The 21590-nt window shown below is 39.7% G+C and overlaps 1 protein-coding gene across 4 annotated transcripts in view; it reads left to right on the top strand.

Annotated features, from left to right (window-relative positions):
• Positions 1-21590, top strand: part of birc7 (baculoviral IAP repeat containing 7) — a 47945-nt gene that overhangs the window by 21989 nt on the left and 4366 nt on the right. The window contains exons 3-6 of one of the 4 annotated variants that reach the window (XM_028811719.2): positions 3026-3119; positions 3227-3272; positions 18297-18506; positions 19253-19324. In XM_028811719.2, coding sequence (XP_028667552.1) covers positions 3026-3119; positions 3227-3272; positions 18297-18506; positions 19253-19324 — 422 coding nt within the window. Of the gene's footprint in view, positions 1-3025; positions 3120-3226; positions 3273-18296; positions 18507-19240; positions 19325-21590 lie in introns of all 4 variants that reach the window. The other 3 variants (XM_028811718.2, XM_051932868.1, XM_028811720.2) reach the window with 3 other exon arrangements.

Below are 21590 nucleotides of genomic sequence, written 5' to 3'. Positions count from 1 at the left end.
CGACTGTAGCTCCCAGCTCCTCCACTCGTTTCTTCATGTCCTCGATCCCCTGAAAGAAACCCAGTACGGGCTCGAGCACCTCCTCGAGATCCCGCACAGTCATATAGATATTTAGTTCGGCCGGAGGCAAGGTTGCTTCCTCATTCTCTTTACCTGCCGGCCAGGAGCCAATGAGCACGTCCCCTCTGGGCACGTGTTCGGTTGGGTCGTGCAAAGGCTCCTGGGACATGAAGTCCAAAGAGGATTGGGTGGCCTCCCACGGCCGACTGCGACCTGCCTTTTCTAATTTGTCGGCAGACCGTTCAGTCACATCCCACTCCTCTTTTTCTTTATTTAATTCTGGCGCTGCTTTGCTCGCCTCCCCCTTCCTTTTCAGGGAGCTCCGAACCGACAGGGAAATAATGGCCTCACCTACGGAGCCAAATTGACCTTCTCCGTCCCGGCATCCATCGCGCGAGGTCACGTGGCCGCTGTCTTCAAATGGGCTGACCGCTTGCCGACTCTTAGCCTGGATTGCCTTCTGAGTATCGCAGCCATCTTGCCGAGGTATGAGGCAGGCATCCGATTCACCGCTTGCTTTCTGGAAGCAGGCCTCTGCAAAATAGGAATAAAAACTTCCCTGCACTTCGGGCGTTTTCCCGGCACATACCTTCAGAGTTGGCAGCGGTGTTCCCAATCCATTTAGGGATTCCAGCGTGTCCGATGGCTGACAGCGTTCCTGCTGTTGCGCCAGCCGAGCTCGTTCAGCCTTTATCAGTGCCCGGTCCTCCTCACTCCCAGTCAGGTAAGTCCAGGTCATCTCGGCTTCGGTTAGGTTACGTACCCAGTTATTATTGCCCTTCTTTTTCCCGGATTTCTTCCCCATCATGGTCCGCAGTAACATACGGCTTACTAATGCAGCGCTCTCTGTAGCGGGTGGTGTTTTCACCTTCGTGTGTTGAAGCGGGACCTTCTTAGGGTCGTCTGCATACACACTATTTATTTGGAATTCAGGTCCCCTGCCAACAGACAGCCAGAGAATCGTGCCGACTATGCCAGTGTAGCAGTAGAGGCTTTTGTCCACCTCTTGAACCCTCAGGTACCACTCCAAACACCAGGTAATAGTACAAGATTCTTTTATTGTACTACAGTGCAGTGTACCAAGCACCCTCCACTCCACACTACTCATAAACAATAAACTACTCACAAACTCTCTCCTCCTTCTCCCAGACACTTAGCCACCCTACCTCCCAGCTCAGGTCAATGTCTGGGCTTTCCCAGAGTCCTTTTATATCCCCTGACCCGGAAGTGGTTCCTGTCGAAAACCCACAAGTCCTTATTGCTTCCGGGCCAGGGTAAACAGTCCTTTTCCTCAACCCGGGAGCACGTCCTTTCTTCCTGTCATGTGACCATGACGTACTTCTGGGTTATAGGGCACATAAGAGTCCACGAGCCCCCCTACAGCGACTCCTGGTGGCCCCCAAGGTATCCAACAGGGCTGTGCATATAAACTACAGAGTCCATGAGGCCCTGCTGGAACTCGGGGCACGATCATGCTGTCGGGAGAGCTCCTCCTGGCGGCCTGGGGGTGGGTGCCTGAATATGTAGCCGGCCATCCATCACAGTTAGTAATACCATCCTCGGTCATTCTCGTTCTGTCATATCCCATCAACAGCAGCATGTGCTAAAAATGCTAGTCATTCAGTTGTGTCCATGACTTTTTTCGACTGCACTTGGTTACAATATGCATGTGTACAGCAGTGTAGGGTTTTTCAAAATGTAGGGCTATGTTTTGATAAAAATGACGTGTCATCAGGTCATTTTAGAGTTATTGTCACATGTACACAGTGCAATGAAATTTCTATCTGCACGCTTGACTAACATGCATTATGCTGCTACTGCCCATGTCTAGCAGTCCGAATTTCACTCCACAGGTTGAATAAAAATGTAACATCACAAAAATATAATAGGGAACATTGAGTAGAACAGCAGAGTTGCCATTCACATACAGTTTTGTGAAATTCATGTTAAAATTCGATTTACATGTTATTTTACAATCATGGAACTCACTTAAAAGAGCATTTTGGAGGTTTCTTTTTAAAAGTTTTGCTTCTTAGGAGTTTGGCAACACCTTTTGGACCCTTTCGTTTTTCAGAAAAGGGTCCAAGTGGAAAATTAATGGGGGGAACAGTGTCTTTTGAAAATTCAACATGGCTAAGCACAACTCTCAATGAGGCAAAAGATATAATCCAACGAGGCAGTGAAATTATTATCCAGAGTAATTGAGAAGATAACACAGTAAGTGAAATCTTAGCTGTAATCTCTGCTTTTGCAAGTTAGATTTAAATTTTGTGTATGCTAATAAAATTTCCCTACGATCAACTGCAGTGCCCTGCTGCATGGTGGGAATTGTAGTCCCGGTATTGGCACTGCACAAGGTTGCAGATAAGATAAATAAATGGAGTTTGGGGTTAGTTATATATGCTAAACGCCATTCTTCCTGAGTCAGTAGCAGGAATTTCACTGGTAATGAAACAGCATTGTTTTGTAATTTTTAATTTTTAAATTTTTTTTTAATAATGTGAAACTCAAATCACTGTATTGTCACTACTAATAGGCCAAAACTAGTCCATGAATGGCAATACGTTGCCAGAAGAGAGTCTCTATTGACTAGTATCCTGAGCATCTCTGCTAATATAATTTTAAAATGTTGTTTTTGTTTTTGGACTTTTAAAATTAAAAGTCTTTGGTATTTTAAATTAATTCTAATGAAGGCTGAAGGATGAAGTATATTTTTTTGGATGCATATAGCATACGTGTGAGCAAAAATTAGTTTATAATTTATCTGCAAAGGCGAATTGAATGAGTCAGTGCTCTTTTTTGTTAGTAAGTCAAGCTTTCACAGGAACATACAGTACTGTGTTTTCTTGAAATGTCCACTTACTGCTGCCTGTTTAGGATTTGAAAAACTAAGTGTGTGATATTACATCAAATTACTTTTTTACCATTTCCGCTTATTTTAAAGGTCTAAATCTTTCCTTTGTAGTTGTGAATTTCTTCTGCACGTAAGAGGAAGGGATTACGTCAGCAACATCCAGGACTCTTATTTTAATGCCACTGAATCATCCTTAAGCAATAACGTGAGTGGGCTTTTGAAAACCCAGTTGTACAAACAGATCTGTTTTTCCAGAAGTAAAATTTGCTGCCACATCTCTGCCTTCTCTGACTTGTCACTGTTTTCTTTTAGAGCAGCTCAGAAGCAATAGCCACGGGGGAAATCACTTCAGGACAAGGTCAGTCTCAACGTGTCAGTGAGTTCATGGTCAGGCATCCTTTGTACTGAATAAAACACTGGGTATGCACTGAAATGGATTACAGTGTAGCAAAACAAAGTTGTTTTTTTTTTTTTGTTGTTGCTCTTTCTTTATTTCTCGGAAAATGGCTGGGCACCCAGTCAACCTTGGCTGCCTTCTATTAGCTGAGCTTGATAAGTGGGAAAAGAAAACTAAGCACTGGAAAGCTGCACAAAGCCCAAGTCCTCATACTTAACACATCCTCTTAGAATCAACGAGCTGGCAAGCAGAAGTGCCAGAATACAGTTCAAGATTCCAAAGTAGTGAGATGTGGCTTTCTGCTTTGTCTGTAGTTATTAATTCAGTTATATATGAAAATGGTTTGGGGTTTGCTGATAGAAGAGAGGGGTCATTTGATTAGAATGCATTCCTGAACTGTAAAGGCAGTTAACCAATTCAGGCGTGGTCTTACTGAGGAGTCTTATAAATTACTCATCGAGACCATTTTGTCAGTATAAGTGTGTTTGAACTTCAGGCTGAGGTTTACAGACATACATAAAAGTGTTTTTAAGGTAAAAGCTGGTGTTTAAGTGTAAAGTAAGACACAAAGGAGTAATTTTGGATGGTACAGTACTGTAAATGTGCTCACACTAAAAATGTCCAGATGCTGACAAAAGATGCCCATGTATATTGACCAAAGCATTGTTACAGTATATCGTTTTAAAAACTGTGATGCTAAATAATTTTTGTGAGTTTTGCACAATGAAAGAATAAACTATTATAATTTATAATAAACTGCTTAGAATGTACTGTTCTATTCCAATTCATAATCACACCCATTAAGTGTGAAAAAAGTAAGACATCAGTACTTTAAACTCAAAGCTTTGCTTCTAAAGATATGTCTGTATTCTTAAAGATGCATACTTTTAGTCTGAATTTTGTCCACCTTTTAACAAAAAGTCAAGTTTCTACTTAATTCTTTAGCAGAAATGGAAATTTAGCACAGTGTGTCCCCTTGAAAAATATGCAAATTAATGCAAGGTGTGAAGTTAAGAAAAAAAATATATATATATATATTTACTGGGAGAGATACTCCCCCACACTTTGAAGTAGGACATTTTTCCACACTTCACAAAACAGGCTACTCCGTTTTGAATCATACTGTTCACTTATTGGGCTGACCCCAATTAAAACTACAAGATATAAGTTTACTTTTGTGGAGATTTCCTTTTTTATCTTACCAGATCATCATTGTTATTTATTTCCTGTAATGTTCTTCTCGCTAGAGATGCACCAGGAGGTTTTTGGGGCAGGTACCGATTACCGATTTCATGTTACTGGATAGGCCGATTGTGAGGTGTTTTTTTTTTTTTCTCTTTAAAAACTTTTTACACCAAGACCCCATATAAATAGATATGGAGAAGCCTTATTAAACTAGACAAAGAGCCCGTTTCAAAAACGTAAGATGAAACGGGCATGAGTTTGTGTCAGCAGTGTATGAAAAACAAATGATAAGTAACAAAGAAGTTGTTTTGTAATGATTGTAGTCCGCTTTACTCATTACTGTACAGGCTTGTACTGTTAGTTGATGAATTTTCCAGGCCTATAGTATAATATTGAATGATGAATGTTCCAGTACAATATGGAATAGTAATAAGTATAAGCACCACAAACCTGATATAGGTGTATTGAATGAATGCGTAATTAGGCCTCGAGCTGTAGTCGAAATCACCTTTCAGGCCTCTAGAGTTTTAATCAAAGTCACCTTTCTCTTTGAATTTTCGCGGCCGTAAATCCGCCGCCTGCCGCAATGTCGGTCTCGTAAGGTTTTTCGGGCAGCTGCGCAGAAGGTGACTGCGCATTCAGCTTCGGACAGACGTGAGTGAGTGAGTGAGTGAGTGAGTGAGTGAGTGAGTGAGTAGGCTGGCGAATTATATATAAGATTATTAACTTTGGTATTTTTATAATAAATCTATTGAACACAGATGTTATCTGTATATTTTTTATTAACAAAATGAAATTCTGTAGGCTTATTGTTCGGTGATTATAAAAATACTAAAATAAAATTCATATAATATACATACTTTTTAAACTAATAAAATATGTGCAGAATATATTTGTCCATAATACATATGGCATAAAAAAAAATAAAGTGCTTGTCATAATTGCAAGCTGTCATATTGTTTTATTTCTTCCATAATGTACTTATCAGAAACAAATCATAATTTTTGAAAACGTGAAACATTTTACCATCACATTTTAAAAAGTGCTGTTAAGTTAATAAGCTGATTGTTTATTAAGCTGCAATTTCAAATTCTCCTTTATCACTTTTTCAAATTGAAAATGTGAGCTGCTATACTCAATGCAAGCTTGCCCGCCGTTCAAACTCAGGCAAGAAGTGTTTGTTTTAATTAAAGGACAAAATAAAAAGGTCTGAATTCCTTAAAGTGGCTTTTCTTGTCGTTTGTCTAATTGCACAGGCTGACACTTCAGATTCCTTTTTTCTCAGTTTATTACACCACTTTCTTTAATGTAAAGGCTAATATACCAATCTTCTGTCTACGATAAAGTCTGCCTTACTTCTTTCTGTTTACGGGAAATTTGAAGCATAAAACAAACATACACTAGCTCAACTACTATAGTACCACACATAAAGGAGCACTGCAACAAAATTACCGTACAGCTTAGAAAAACAGGCTGAAACAATCATTTTTTTTAGTGTTTAGCCGATTTACCGATCACCGATCGAGTCTTTTTAGTGAAAATCAAATATTTAGATCATCGGCTGATCAATTGGAGCATCACTACCTCTTACCCTTAAAATGTATCTGTGACCCAACCAAACGCTGGTTAGGAGAGTTGATAATATTTCCAACAGTAGTTATTCAATGACTTGGGAGAAGGGTTAGAGGAAAAGATCGTTTCTAAACTATTTTTATGTCTTATTTTGTTCCTAGTTTACGTAGTAAAAATGTTGTTATGGATCCGAGCTTTAATGAATTTACAAGTTTTGACATCACTGACCACAGTGTAACTTTCTGGCAGGTATTTAGATATCCATGCCTATTTGTGTCTTTGACATAACCTAATCACAATAAAATCTGGTGCCCTTAATGAAAGTTCTGAAATGTTAGAACCTTCCATGCTTTTGAATACAAAGAGATCCTAGGAACTTGTGGTTTACTGAGCTTGACTTCTGTTCTTTTTTTTTTTTTTATCCCCTAAAGCGATCATAAAAATTTTTCATATAAATATTTTGGAATATTCAGAGGTCTGCAGATTTTCATTGTTTCCAACATTTTCAGTTCTGTTGTAGTTTTATGTTTACCTCAAATTAAGTTCGTTTGTCGTCTATGGCACTGCAATCTTGTTTTTGGAATCTTGGGTTGCAGTGCTGTTAAGAGCACTGTTTCAAACTTAATTGATATGGCATTATAAAACACAAAAAATGTTACTGTTTGTTTGAAACCTGCTTTAAATCTTCAACCATTTTTGAAAAATTAAAGAAATCATCAAATAGTCAGTGAGAATACTTGACACGTCCATTCAGAGAAACAATATCCGTCTTCAGGCTCCTGCACTTAGCAATTATTTATACTTTGCTTTTGAAAAGTAACTGATGTTGGTTTGACCCATGTGACATAGATGTTTTCTAACAAGAGTGAGTAGAGTAGGGAGAAAGTTGTGTGACGTGGGCCAGATATAATTCCTAAAAGTAGGACCAAGTTGACATCATTCTCTGAAAGTCCATGTTCTTTGGGACTTTTACTCTTCTAGGACTAATGAGGTTTTCATGGCTCACAAAGATGATATCACTAACTTCTGTATATTGATACTGGGTTTCCTCTGGACAGTGTGGAGTTCTGCTTCTATGCCCAGTTTGCTTCTGGGAAGTCCACACGTGATGTGTAGGAGCCACCCAGGTATAGTGGTTGCCATGCAGTTGGGTTTTTTCAGCGCTTGCCTGTTTTGTTGTGTCACCATCAAACCCTCTCATCCTCCTCCTCAGGGCGACACCGGTTTGTACATTACACCTAATCTGGAAATGTATCTGTCATTTTTTAAATTCTGGAAATATGCTTCAGATTAAAAATGCATATATTGTTTGATGGTCTGTGAATCATAATTAACAGTTTTAAATTGTCATTGAAACAGTAATATATATTAATCATTAGAGCCCATTTTATTTCTTGAACTGTATGAAGATCAGTTGTTCCAAATGCATCTTGGTGGTTTTCCTCAATCTGTTCCTTGTAGCTTCCATCTCTCTTTACCAATGATTTCATGCGTGACAAAGGCAAATGACTAATTAAGTTAGGAGAAATGACAAGGTGGGAAAACAAACAGTATATTGTTTCTCTTTGCAAAAATGTGTACTTAAAACAGATAGTCAAAAGGTCAAGATATCACAGACCAAAATAACACATTAAACAAATTACAATAAATTACCACATTGAGTAAAAACAAAGAAAACACTAAAATTGGCTGCCTAGCGGGTAGGACAATGACTGACTGCTATTGCTTTCTCTATACTTATTAACGTCTTTACTTACAGACATGGAAAAATTTGTTGGTATCCTTACAGCTCATTGAAAAAAGTGCTTAAATAAAAACAACTTGTCCCATGAATACCTGCATCCCATTGATATGTCATTGACTAAAGCAAAGCAAGTATGAAAAGAGATAAAGTATTACTTATTCACAATGATATTCTAAAATGGCCTGGACACATTTTCCGGTACCTCTAGAAAAGATCATAAATAATTGGATTAGTGTGATTTTTACAAACTTGTTTGCTTTAATTAGTATCACACATGTCTCCAACTGTGTAATCAGTCATTTAAATGGAGAAAAGTAGTCACTCTGCTGTTTGGTATCATTGTGTGTCCCACACTGAACATGGACCAGAGTAAAGAAAGGAGAGAGTTGTCTGAGGAGATCAGAAAGAAAATGATAGACAAGCATGCTAAAGGCAAAGGCTGTAAGACTATCTCCAAGCAGCTTGATGGCCCTGTGAAAACATTTGCAAATGTTATTAAGAAGTCTAAGGGTCCATGGGACTATAATCAACCTCCATGGACACGACCACAAGAGGAAAATTGACCCCAGAATGGGCAGAGAGATAGTGAGAATGGTAGACAAAAATCCAAGGACAACTTCCAAAGAGATACAAGCTGAACTCCAAGGTCAGTGTCCAACAGTGTCTGATTGCAAAGAATAGCTGTTGAAAGAAAAAACATAAAAAGCCAGACTGGAATTTGCTAAAATTTATACCGACAAGCCACATTGCTTCTGGGAGAATGTGCTTTGGACAGAAAAAAATGAAGCTTTGAAAGATGAGAACACCATACCTACTGTGAAACCTGGAGGAGGCTTAGTTATGTTTTGGGGCTGCTGTGTTTCGTCTGGTATGGGGTTCCTTGAGTCTATGTAGGGAACAATAAAATCTCAAGACTATCAAGATATTCTCTAGCAAGACGCTGTTCAGTGTCACAGAGCTCTGTCTCAGGCACATGTCATGGATCCAACAGGATAATGACCCAGAACACCCTAGAATGGCTAAGAGCAGAACACTGGAATATTCTGAAGTGTCCATCTATGAACCCTGATTTGAATCCAATGGAACTTCTATGGAAAGCACCGAAACGTGCAGTCTGGAGAGGGTACCCTTCAAACATGACACAGTAGAGCAGTTTGCTCAGGAAACGGGGGCCAAACTACCTGATGACAAGTGCAGAAGTCTCACTGAAAGCTGCAATAATCGCTTGTTTGTGGTGATTGCCACTAAAGGTTGTGCAACAAAATATTAAGTTAAGGGTCCCATCATCTTTGTCTATCCCATTTTCATTTGTGTTATTAATTGAAGCATTCTTTTAAACCAAAATTCTAAAGCAAAGTCTGAGTTTTGTTAAACATGGGATAAGCAGTGATGGGTGCCCACTGCTTTTGTCAGTTTCAAGTTATTTCAGAGGCAGTTTTTCTTTTTGCATGGAGGGCTCCCAACAAAGTTGTTCACATCTGTATATACCTTCAGGTTTATTCTCCTCACACATGGATACTGAAAGCTGCCCACAGTGCTGTTTAAAAGGATCTGAAGTAGGAAACTTGACAGCTTTTGAACAAGTGAATATCTGATCATGGTGGAAAGACAGACAGATTGACTGACTTTTGGAGAAGTAAAATAAAAGAACAAGATGAGAATCACCATCCATTAAGGGACATAAATAAGCCCAAAAACATTGGCCGATGTATGGAATCTAGAAAGCAGATTCAGACCACAAAAGACACAGTAACTGGATTCTAAACACAAGCCTCATGTGATAGGAAAAGATGCTTAAATGAGGAGACTAATACAGTTAAGCCTTGGAACAAAAATTGTGCCATCTCCAAGCTAACAGAGGTACTGCTGGCAGCAATGAACATGGCCCAGAATGAGATTATACTTGAATGAAAAAAAAACAGAACAGAGATCTGCAGAATTATTCCATTTTGGGTAAGGTTGACTGGTACAAATAATTATATTTTAATGTGTTTTCTATTGGCATATGGTAATCAGAGGAGCAATTATAGCATCGAGACAACTTCAAAAAATTGCTCTTTTACATAAATGCCCTTTTCCCATTATAGTTCAATTCTTTGCCATTCACACAGTCAAAGAGTTGAAATATCTAGAAAAATTGAATGGTGGTTGTTGAAGTACAGTTTCCAGATATACCTTGGGGTCAGAGATCTGAAATGCAGTGACTAAAACAAACGAAGATAGAAAAATAGTGAGAGCAGTATTTGACAGGGGTGCTCACCTCAGTTTGAGTATATGCCGTGGTGGATTCTGTGTAGAGTTTGCATGTTCTTTCTTAGCTGATTGAAGTATCTACATTTTTGGGCTGTGTGCATATGTTTATTCATCAGTGGGACTAAAAAGTTTAAAGGCAGGATGAAAATATGTAAAGTCCTTCTGCCTTTTTTAATACAGACTTGAAGTGTTTTCCCCTCCCCTTCCTGATATTTTGTCATGTTTGAAGTGTACCTGGGAAGCACAATGGCACGGTTGTCAGGGCTGCTGTTTGAAAGCTCCAGGTGTTATGCTGTGGCTACAGTTTTATCCCTGGCTCAAGTGTCTTTTGTTTTAACTTATTTATTTTATCAACTTTTGTGTATTCTTTTGTAATTTATTTTTCAAAAAGTGTTTTTGTCTTTTTGTATTTGGTTGCATTCGACGACAAATGCAAAAAGTGGCTAGATAAAATAGCTAAATGTTCTTCTCCTGGTCCAGTATTTTCCCACAGTCAAAAATGTGTAACCAGGTGTTGAATACTGGGAAGAGAAAAGGACTTTTAACCAATACAACATCACTGCACAAAAATCAAAGAAAAAAACCAAGAAGAATTAATGCAAGTCGAAAGACGTTTTATTCAGTATCTAGGATGACGCAGGTTAGGTGGCAGTTCTCTCCTCCATTGCTGCCTTGTGACAGTGAACTGAGTTTTTGCAACAACAAGGATTACGTGGGGCCGTATTTTCAACAATTTTTTTGCTACTTATTTTCTGAAAGTCCTCTGTAAACCTGCCCTCACAAAAAGGAAAAAAAGACAACTTTGAGAGTGCACATGTCCTCACGTCTTCAAGATATTCTGTTAAGAACTGTTGCTTGGAAAAAAGTACTCAGTTCAAATGTAGTCTTCCTTCCTGAAGGAAAAACATGCAGGATGACCAAACTGAAATAAATTTATGTTTGTGTGTGTGTGTGTATGTCTACATTCATAAATCATAAATACATATACATTTGAATGCTTTTTAAGTGTATCTGATCTCATTGATTTAGAGTACTTTACCTACTTGGTCCTTAGTTGTTGAACTTTTTTTATTCTTGGATCACACAGAAATGGAAATGAGTTGACGTCTTTATCCTCAGTAACGAGAGCAACACACAAAGGGCTGAGCGTTTTAAAATTAGATGGTGGCTTTTACTCTGTTTTGTCTACGTTAAGTAACCTCTGAAGAAATACCCCTAGCAACGAGCAGTTACATCATGACTCCAGAACTCAAAATGGCGACACCCACAAGAAAATACAATAGTGATGTTGTGAGACGAAAACAAAAATGACCTAACTGACAACAAAACTATATTCTATATGATTAAAAAAAACAACCTAAAAACCACTAACAGAAATAGAGAGAAAAACACATTTAAAGAGAAATAACCTATTAAAAAGTCTTGTATCTTACTGAGTTGTTTTTTAATGAGTATTTTGTGTTTCGATTTTTATTTATTCTTTAAATGATTTGAGTTGGTTTATTCTCCTTATCGTTCATGCCCTCTTTATGTGGAGCGTAAAGCCTAGTTTACACTTGACACGTGTACACTGGGCATGAGGGCCGCACAGCAAAAATGACATGAGGTTTGGACATCTTGCGTTGTGCACAGAAGCTTCTCTGGATGCACTGGCGTCCTGTCCTTGTGCACTGTGATGGCTGGAATAGGCTCCAACACCCCCCGCGACCATGCTCAGGACAAAGCAGTTTAGAAAACGAAATGAAATGCCAGAAATTGTTTAACCCACCTCACAGGTTGGTGATTATAACGTTCAGATCTTTAAGCTGTAACCCAAATGAATTTCATGAAGCTGGTAATCTCCATGTCTTTCTCAAAGTTGTTTGGTGATATGTTTTCTTTACTTTTTCTATTAAAATTCAAGTCCATTGAAGCCCTCTCTTTTACTGCAGGAGAGGGTCTTATAAATTAAATATTTTACGATTATATTCAATTTTGTTATCTTTGAGAATAAGTTAAACTCAAAATGCATCTGCCGATTGAAAATCTTCTGCCAACACCAATATCAAACAGCTGGTCGATGCATTTTGATCGGAAAGTAGGATTGCTTAACTCCTTTTCAGCTGTTTTTTTGGGGGATGATACATATGCTTTATCACTGTACTAAAGAGTAAATGGCTGTGTGTGGAACGAACTCCTGACTGACCTGTGTGGAGGCATGCTCTGTGTCTTCGTAAGATCAGGCCCATGTCACCATGCAGCTTTCTCCATTCTCAGATCATTCTTGATGCCAGTATATCTGTCTTCCATGATCCAGATTTATAAATAACAAAACCAGTTATCAATTCTAAAACGAACAAAAGTAGACATCAGGCTTGAGAGACTGAAGATGCCCAGGGTATTGCTGTGTCGGCACGTTAGGATTTCCCACTGTTGAGTTGGTCTTTTCTTTCATTGATCAAAACTGTTAGACCATCTCCAATAATGTTTATTGCAAATACTGTAGGGATTTGTATTCCTAAGCACTTTAATTTGAAGCTTTTCCAAAAAAATTAACTTCAAGTGCCATTGTGTTTGCAGTAAGTGAAATGCTTCAGGTGATATCTCTTTAAACTTTTCATCTACTGAAACTTTACACTTAATTTTTTTCAAATATAAAGAAAACCTATTCCTGCCACCCAAACAAAATTGGTAACACTAGTTTGGAAATTGCAAAAATGCATCCATTACTAATTTACTACATTTTAAACAAGACCTTAACAAACACTTCTTTGGGTCTTCAGAAGACTTACAAATGTGCCCTGCTAACAAAATGTCACTTTGGAGTGGTCTGAGGGGGCTTAGCTGAGTCGCATTTCACTTAATATTACATATTTATTATAAAACCTATGAATCCTTCACATTAACAAGTCATTTTACCATCATGGCAAAATGCCACACTGCACAGAGATGAATATCCTACTCTAAAAGATAGCTCGGCCACAGACAGACACGACAAAGCATTGTCAAAAACATAACACGTTTATTCAGCAACCACTATTTACAATATTTACAAGTATGCAGTCCTTGGCATCTTTGGCCGCCTCCACTCCTGTCCCACAAGCTCCATCCTTCTTCCACCCGACTCCGGCTCTCCGAATGGAGTGAGGCGGCCCCTTTTATGCAGCCCCGGATGTGCTCCAGGTGCCCGATGACCGACTTCCGGTAGCACTCCCCAGTGTGGTGGAAGTGCTGCCCTAACCATCCCTGGTTTGTCAGCACTTCCTGGTGTCCTGGAAGTGCTGTCCCCCAGGGATCAAGGACCGGCCGGGTACCCAGGGAAAAGAAGTGCTGCTCTCCTGGTTCCTCCTTCCTCCTGGCATCCTGGCGGGGCAGGGTTCCTGGCCGTCTATCACACTACATACTGATGTTTTTTAGGTGTTATGAAGGCCAAAAGAAGCCTTTGTTAAGTTCTTGTCATATAATACTAAATTGAGTAATAGATGCATTTTTACAGTACCTAAACTAAAGTGCTACCAAAAATTATTATTGCATTTCACAAAGAGTATTGCGTTATTTTGCAATAATATTGCCAGCTACTTCATTGTGCATTGTGCAAGTGAGTCATATAGTTACGGAATGATTAATGACGCACATAGCATGCAATCAAGTGACAAATACCGAACAAAACTTATAGGTATTCTTTTAGTTTTAATAAGGTTATAATTTAGCAGAGTGCTAACGTAGCGCAGATCTGTCTTTCCTTCATCACAGCACCAGAGTCTGCATGTTGGTTTGCATGTTCTCCACGTGTTTTTACAGATTGATTTTGTATCCGTGAGTGTGCCCGACTGCAGGTGATTACCAGTTGTTGACTCTGAATCCTAGAAATGTGTCAGTCATAAGTCTGAATTAACTAAAAAGTGCAGTTCTCCATACACTGTAAAGTAAATAACATCCATCCCCTTTTTCCATCCCCAACCTGAACTCTCGAAAGTTCGAGCTATGAATACAAGCTGTTGCACCACCAGGTCACATTATTTCAGAATCTTTATATTACATAGCTGGATTAAAACTAATGGATGCTTTATGGCATGCAACATACTGTTTTCTGATTGCCTGTGGAATTGTGCCCTGCAAAAGCATGGCTCCAGAGGATCTAAGCCTCCCCAAACATTATGTCAAGCCCCACCACCCATGCGCTAGGGTGTACTGTAACTTGTTGGAGTTTATCATACCATGCACCCCCTTCAGTATTTCAGATGCCCCACTTATGAATTTGGTCCACCAAATGCTTACACCCAATGCTGCTGCTATGATCGTTGGCTCCCTGTGACCCGATTAAATGTACCACTCAGCACGTGCAGGATTAAATGTATGCCTGTATGTCTGTTCAGTTCTTGTCACTTGACTGCACACTATGCATGTGGGCTTAATTTCTCCCTCACTAGCTGTCACAAAACAACTAGAGAGAACTCACTTGCATGACAACTATGACCACAGAATGCAATATTTTGGGTAAAGAATGCAATATGTTTGTGAAACAGCAGAGTAATTATTTTCATATATAATACGCTACCATGGCTGTCCATTTGTCTGTCCAGGATTTTAAGTCAACTGTAGCTCGCAAACTGTTTGACCTATTGACCTGAAATTTGGTACACATATACTACGTGACCTCTACTGTCTGCTTTCGGGGTGATGATTTTTATTCTTTTTATTCTAATTTTATTTTTTTGTTGAATCATCTCTTGGCAGTGGCCAGCAGGGCGGTCATTCAGCAGATGTGTATGGGGGCCATTCTCATCCACACCACCTTCACCATCACTTCCCCTACCTCTTCATATCTTACATCATTCTTGAGGCAGACTGAAGTGCCAGCTTAAGTGAAAAATGAAAGAAAACGTACTAAGTAATTGCAATACAAACACCAACTTAATCAGTTTTAATGCAAACAGATGCCGACAGAAGAAGAGAAGAAGCGGGCTGCTAGGGTGGAGAAAAGAAGAGCTGCTCAGGAAGTAGCAAGCGCATCAACCTCTGAGCAAACGAATGCTAAACGTACAGAGAAAGAGGATGAAGACTATAAGTCAAGTGTATTCACGTTATTGGGCAATGCGCCGTTACTGGTTGCAAAATAATGCAGTGCTTTGGTAAAATAACACTTTTTTTCCCATTTCTGAGTAGAGGGAATAAACGTCTTCACTTTACTGAATTGTATTACATAAAATAGACATTCTTTTAACCCAATTTTGTTTAAAATCTATTGGATAGTAGCGTTCAGGATCATACTTAACAGGCCAGATTTGATCATGATCAATTCACCCTCTCAAGAGTTACACTGACAAGCAAACTGGAAGTGGTGGTCAAGAATGTCAAAATCATGTAAAATAATGAATATGAAAAAGTAAAGATTATGTAGGGCAGGGGTCTTCGGGTTCAGTCCTGCAGTAGCCCCCGTGGCTGCAGGTTTTTGTTCCAACCCGATTGCTTAACTAGAAGTCTGTTATTGCTGCTGAAGCAGCATTTCTGTGTTTCACTTTTGTTGACTTGATTTTAAGATTCCCAATCCCAAAACGGCTTCTTTTAGTTTTAAAAAGATGCATTCTCTGCTTTAATTGCTTGTTTTTTTTTTTAGCCAGCTGCCCGTTAAAAATGAGATGCAAACGACAAAGACCAATTAAGCCAATGTGTGTGCTAATCATGATGTGTCTGTTCTATTAAAATATTTGGAAAGAAATGGAAATGAAAAAACAAAGGACTATGAACAACTCACTTGTTCCAAACCACAAATCATTGGGATGATATTCTTTTTTAAAAGAAAAGGGAACAATGTCAGCACAATGAAAACCATAGCATTAAACACCAAATTCTGTTACTGATAAGGCCCAACCAGAACTGAACCTGATGTATTGTTTTGAAAGCTCACAGGAGCAGAGCAAGTCTGTCCTTGTGGTTCATAGCCAGAGCAGGCTGTTCTTGTAAGGTGAGCACACAAGTCAGACAATTGGTGAAGAAGCCCGTGAAGACCCTAACCTTACTATGAAGCTGTATGGCTGAGAGGGGAGAACTGTCCAAATGACAGCAGCCTCTGCATTAAAACTGTCTGGCATTTGTTAATAAAAACGGTACAGTACAGAATTGCTTTGTGACAGAATATTCTTGGGTCTGACAAAACAAAAAGTAACTTACCGGCATGAATGGAGATCATAGTGCCATTTGCAAATTGAAGGTTTGTACAAATTCTCTCATTACACTGAAGCACAGTGACACACTGGTGGCAGCATCATGTTATGGAGGCTCCATCCCTGGGTCTTGGTCCAAGCTTAGCAATCCAATTCCATGTGCTTACACTGCACAGAAAAAAATCTGATTGGTGCTGTACAAAACTGCAGGCACACGCGTAACTTAAGTAAATGTTTTCTACAGGCACCTAAATAAATTTATAGGCAACTGTGCATTTTGAAGAACATTTAACTGTTGTAATAACAAGAACAGAAACCGATTAACAAGTTTGGGCACAGTAGTATTCCCATATAATTGGCAGACTGAAAAAATAACAACAAAATAAGTCAATCTTCAACTGGCTCCAAGATGGCGGCAGAGCCATTTTTCAGTCAGGGAGAACAGGAAGAGGCGGGTTCAGGTGATTGGGAACCGGAAGTGAAGTCATTAGGGTTGTGACTGTCAATCACTGCTTCTGCAGAGGGAGGAAGAGAAAAGGCATTGGGCAACAGCGCCAACCCCTGGTTGGGAGTGTAACTACATATATATGAGTCTTGTTGTTTATATGAGCCAAGTTGCCTCTCAAGCGCACGTGTGTGACACTGTTCGACATTTTAAGATATGCCTTCAAAATAAGTTTTTTTTTTTTTTTTTTTTTTTACCCTACTAATGCATTTTAAAATTTTTAAAAATCTTCTGGAGCATGTTTTGCTCCATCTTGTCAAAGTGCAATGAATATTCTTCATATTATTAAATTCCATTAATACATTAAAATTTGATAAGCATTCAGTATTTTTGCCGAGGTGTTCCTAGTGTCCTTGAGAGGCCACACTCAACCTGAATGAAATCCATCTGTGGACAGAGGAAGTAATGAATGGCTGCAGATAGGAGAATACTTAGATACTTCAGTTATTTCATATTTTCTATAATATTACTGTGCACAGTGGCACCACGGTTTACACTGCAAGCTCCCAGCTCCAGAGCCCGGGATTCAAATTGTGGCTCAGTCATTGTCCTTGTAGAGTGTGCACGTCATTCCTGTGTGTGTGGGAGCGCTTCTCTGGGATGTGTGTGTTTGTGTGTTAGGGTAACTGATAACCTCCCGGTAGTCACATGGGAGTGGCCCAGTCCAGAGTTGGTTTCTGCCTTGCACCCCGTGCTGCTGGGATGAGCCCACTCCCTGCAGTCCTGAATTGGGTGAAGCAGGGGTTAGACAGTGGATAGTGGTTACGCAGTAAAATATTTTGTTCTTTTTAAATAGGTGGTGCAGGATAGGGTAAAAACTCATTTGAAGGCATTGAAAATCCAGGCTGTTAATTTGCATTTTTCTAATTACTGTCTAAATGATAATTTGATTAATAAGGCTGACCAAACTTTAATTAAAATAAAAGGATTTAAAAGATATCATTAATTAATTTAAAGCTATCTGTAAGTCAGTTTGTGCCTATTTAAAGATCTCATTTAACTATAGGAATAATCTATTCAATTTTGCTGTACTTCATTTGAAAATTTCCACAAGTACCATTGCATTTATGGAAAATTCTATAAATAGGTTACCAATACCTGATTAAGATTGTATTTCAGGCTGTCTCTATGTGAGTTAAAAGTTTGTTCTAGAATGTGTTTCAATATTTAAAACATTCCAGATATATTTGAATTGCCCTTCTATTTGAGAATATCTTCCAAATGATCTTTTGGAAGGCTGCACACTTGCTGTCACTGCAGTACACGAGTCAACCACAAGATGGCAAACAACACTGCACAATGGGCTTTGACCACACGTACTGTCAATTTCTTTGAATAGATTTCCTGATTCTTAACCATAAACAACAGATAGCTGTAATTTATCTGAGAAAATTAGTAATTCAACTCGAATGCAGTAGTTTGAAAATCATTGTAATTAGATTGGGGTGAAGATCTGTTAGGTGTGGAACGTTTCAGCTCCACACCAGATGATAGGCTTGTTACTTTGTGTCTCTGTTTTACTCACTTATAGATACATGATGCAGATAATGAAGAAAATCATTGTGTGAACTAATCTTTTTTAGATGTGGTTGGTAATCTGGATGTGCCCCTCCTGCTTCAGTCTCCAGTGGTCCAGGCAGTGTTGCAGATGGGGTTTGATTACAGTGTGGTGGAGAGTTTAGTTAAATCCAAGTACCTTCTCACTGGCCTTCAGTACAACACAGTCTCTGACCTGGTGTCTGCTACTCTAGAAGCGGAAGATGAAGAGAGGCAAAGATCAGACCAGTCTAGAGGTATGACTATAAAAGCATAAAAAACTTTGAGGGGGATTAGGATTCACACAGAGGGGCAGCTCCTCTGTGGTCCCATGCAGTCCAGAATTAGTGTTTGCTACACTGGTGTCAGCAGTGGGATAGATGGCCAGGAAGACTGGAGGTAAGGCGTACTTTAAAAAAAAAAAAATGGCGTGTGCTTGGATTTCAATGCTAATTGAGGATGCCTGTTAGCATTATACTAGTGTGTTCTCTGTTTGACGTTCATAGCAAAAAAAAAAAGGTATACAACGTTAACAACAGAGACATGACTGTTCAGGTTAGTGTGCTATGATTGGCAAGTACCCAGACATGTGAGAAAACGTGTCTTCATTTTGGCCTTAGCTGTTCTCAGTTGCAGGATTAGGTACCCACCAAAGGCCACAATGACTCCATGCCACCTTCTGCTGCTCTTTTTTGTTAATCTTTTATTATGTTGTGTTTTTATAACATTAACATTTTCAAATGTCTTATTATTCTGCAACTGCTTTATTCTCAGTGGTCTGGATATCTTAAAGCTTCATAAAACTCCTTTAAAATTCCCAAATTGCTTAGATTGTGTATTATCAAAGGTGCTTAATTACCCTTTAGGCTGCTTTACATAAGGTAATTAAAGTATTTTTTTTTATTGGTGTACCAATTAAAGCAAATGAAAAAGTATGACAGTTAACCTCATGTTTTTCTCTGGGATGGCAACACTGGGTAACATCTGTTAGTCTTCTTTACAGAGCCTCCTGAAAGCCTAAGTCAAGGGGCAGGTGGCAGTGAACAGAGACAAATGGATTACCCAAAGGAAAGCGGTATGTTATTCCCAGAACATCTGAGAAGTCCGCAACATGTCTTAGATCATGCGTTCAACACTAAGCCTCAAAACTGCCACCTCTGGTACCACCCGCGGGCCTTCAGGATGCACATGCTAGATAAAAGAATCACGTAAATAAACACCTAACAACAATTTAACATTGCTGCATTGTAAGTGATGTTTCCATAAGTCAGCCTTTTTAATCAATACTGGAGTAATCAAACTAAATATTTTGTGAGGAAGAAAGCTGCAGAGCAACACATGGACATGGCATTCTGGGGTTTAAATCTCACGCATAGTTGTCATATATTCTTGTGTGCTTGGGGGCTTCCTTGAATAGTCCAAAAGATGTGCGAGTTGGGATAATTGACAACTCTAAATTGTTCCTGTGTAAGTGTGGGGGAATGCGGGACACATGCACTCCCTAATAGTGACTGGACATAGCGACTGTTTGGTGTAGCAGGAGTCAAGAAGCAGTTCTCTGGTTTTGCTGATGTTGAGTTGCAGACAGCGCTCTTTGCACCAAGGACATTCTCCACCTGACTCCTATACTCTGTATCATCTCCCTTATCAATGCCCCCCCGTTAGTGCAGAATCATCAGAAAACTTCTGCAAGTGACATGACCTGGTGTTATATGTTTAGTATGAGGTAAAGAGAAAAGGAGACAGGACTGTTCTTTGTTTTATTCATTCCATTTCTGTAGTGACCTTCAGTTTAGACGGCATAGCCATAATTTGTCTTATTCAGTTGAGTGTCATTGAGAGTTGGAGTGCATTCCAGCAACAACAGGTGCAAGGCAGGAGCCCACACTGGAGCACACAAGCTGTGTACTAAAGTATTATGTGGACTCTCTGTGTTTCATGTATTCTGTATATATTATGAAGTGTGTTTTTTTAAGGACACCACCAACACAAGAGGATCCACCAACAGTAAAAGAGGTGAAAAGTGTGCAGAAATGGCTACGAGAGAAAGGATTAACACAGCAAGAACAAAAAAAAAAGCAGAAGCAAAACCATTCTGCCTGCACTGACACAAGTCAGACACCCTACTGAGGTCCTTCTGGACAGCCTCCTGAATTACATTCAAAGTGAAAGGCTGCAGTACTCTTACTATGAGGACATCAAGCTAGAGTTTCCTCTAGTGGCTCGTGATGCACCTCAGAGCCTTCAGTTATCCTCAGATCTCCAAGGCAGCCTCTTAGGGTCCTTAGTGCCACTTCAAGTGAGTGGACAGGAGAGTACTAGATGCATAGACTCTTTCAATCAATTTGCCATGCAGTGGGCATGCTGAGGCCAGCTAGTAAGCATGTGCTGCCAACTGTGCGTAACTTCATGCCTGCTCTCCCTGGACCACATTCCATGTTCAAAGAGAAAGGTCGGCCTTATTGTTGTCTACTGTTGCATGCCCCTCACATTCTATGGGACCATGGCCAACAACTGCTCAAGGTGTAACTCTTTATCATTTGTGCTGCTGGCCCTGCCTAGGCATCCAGCATGTCTGCAGAGCATACAGTCACCCTGTGTTCCCGTACTGGCAAGTGCAGGACCTCTGGTATCGCACGCTCTGTCCCTCTCTTTCACCTTCTTGGAAGTTTTCACATTTTATTGTAATACAACATATATCAAAGTGGGAACAGATCTCTGTAAAGTTGTCTAAATTAATTAGAGATATAAACATAAAGTAACGAGTTACCTCCATCACTTCAGAATTTAGCAGATGCACCTTTTGGCAGCCATGAACCTGTGTGCACAGGTCTATGTCAGCTTTGTCCATCTGGACACTGCAGTATTTCCATATTCTTCTTTGCCCAACTTCTCAAGCTCTGCCAGGTTGCATGGAGATCATGAGTGAACAGCCATTTTTATGTCTGGGGTTGTTACCTTGCTGCAAACCAATTCTTCTGCCAAGGTGCGGGTTTCTTGCAGACTACATCAGGCTGTCCCCCTGGACTTTCCTGTGTTTTGCTGCATTCATTGTACCTTTTGCCCTCACAAGCCACCCAGAGCCTTCTGCAGAGAAGTAGCTCCACCACCCCAAACTTTATTTTTGATAAAGTACAGCATTCAAACCTGGCATTTAGTCTGATGACCAAGCTCCGTTTTGGTCTCCTCAGACCACAAGAACCTTCTTCCAGCCGACTCTAGAGCCTCCCGTATGACAGTCTCTCAAAAAGCTGTGACTGGTGAAGCACCCAGGCCACTGTTATTAGCACAGTCTCTCCCAAGGATAGTCACTGACATTTTCTTGTCCCCATCCCCTGACT

This window comes from Erpetoichthys calabaricus, chromosome 10 (assembly GCF_900747795.2).
Source record: "Erpetoichthys calabaricus chromosome 10, fErpCal1.3, whole genome shotgun sequence".
In the NCBI taxonomy this organism is placed as follows: domain Eukaryota; kingdom Metazoa; phylum Chordata; class Cladistia; order Polypteriformes; family Polypteridae; genus Erpetoichthys; species Erpetoichthys calabaricus.
The sequence above is the reverse complement of the archived record's forward strand: the minus strand, read 5'-3'. Positions and strand labels throughout refer to the sequence as shown.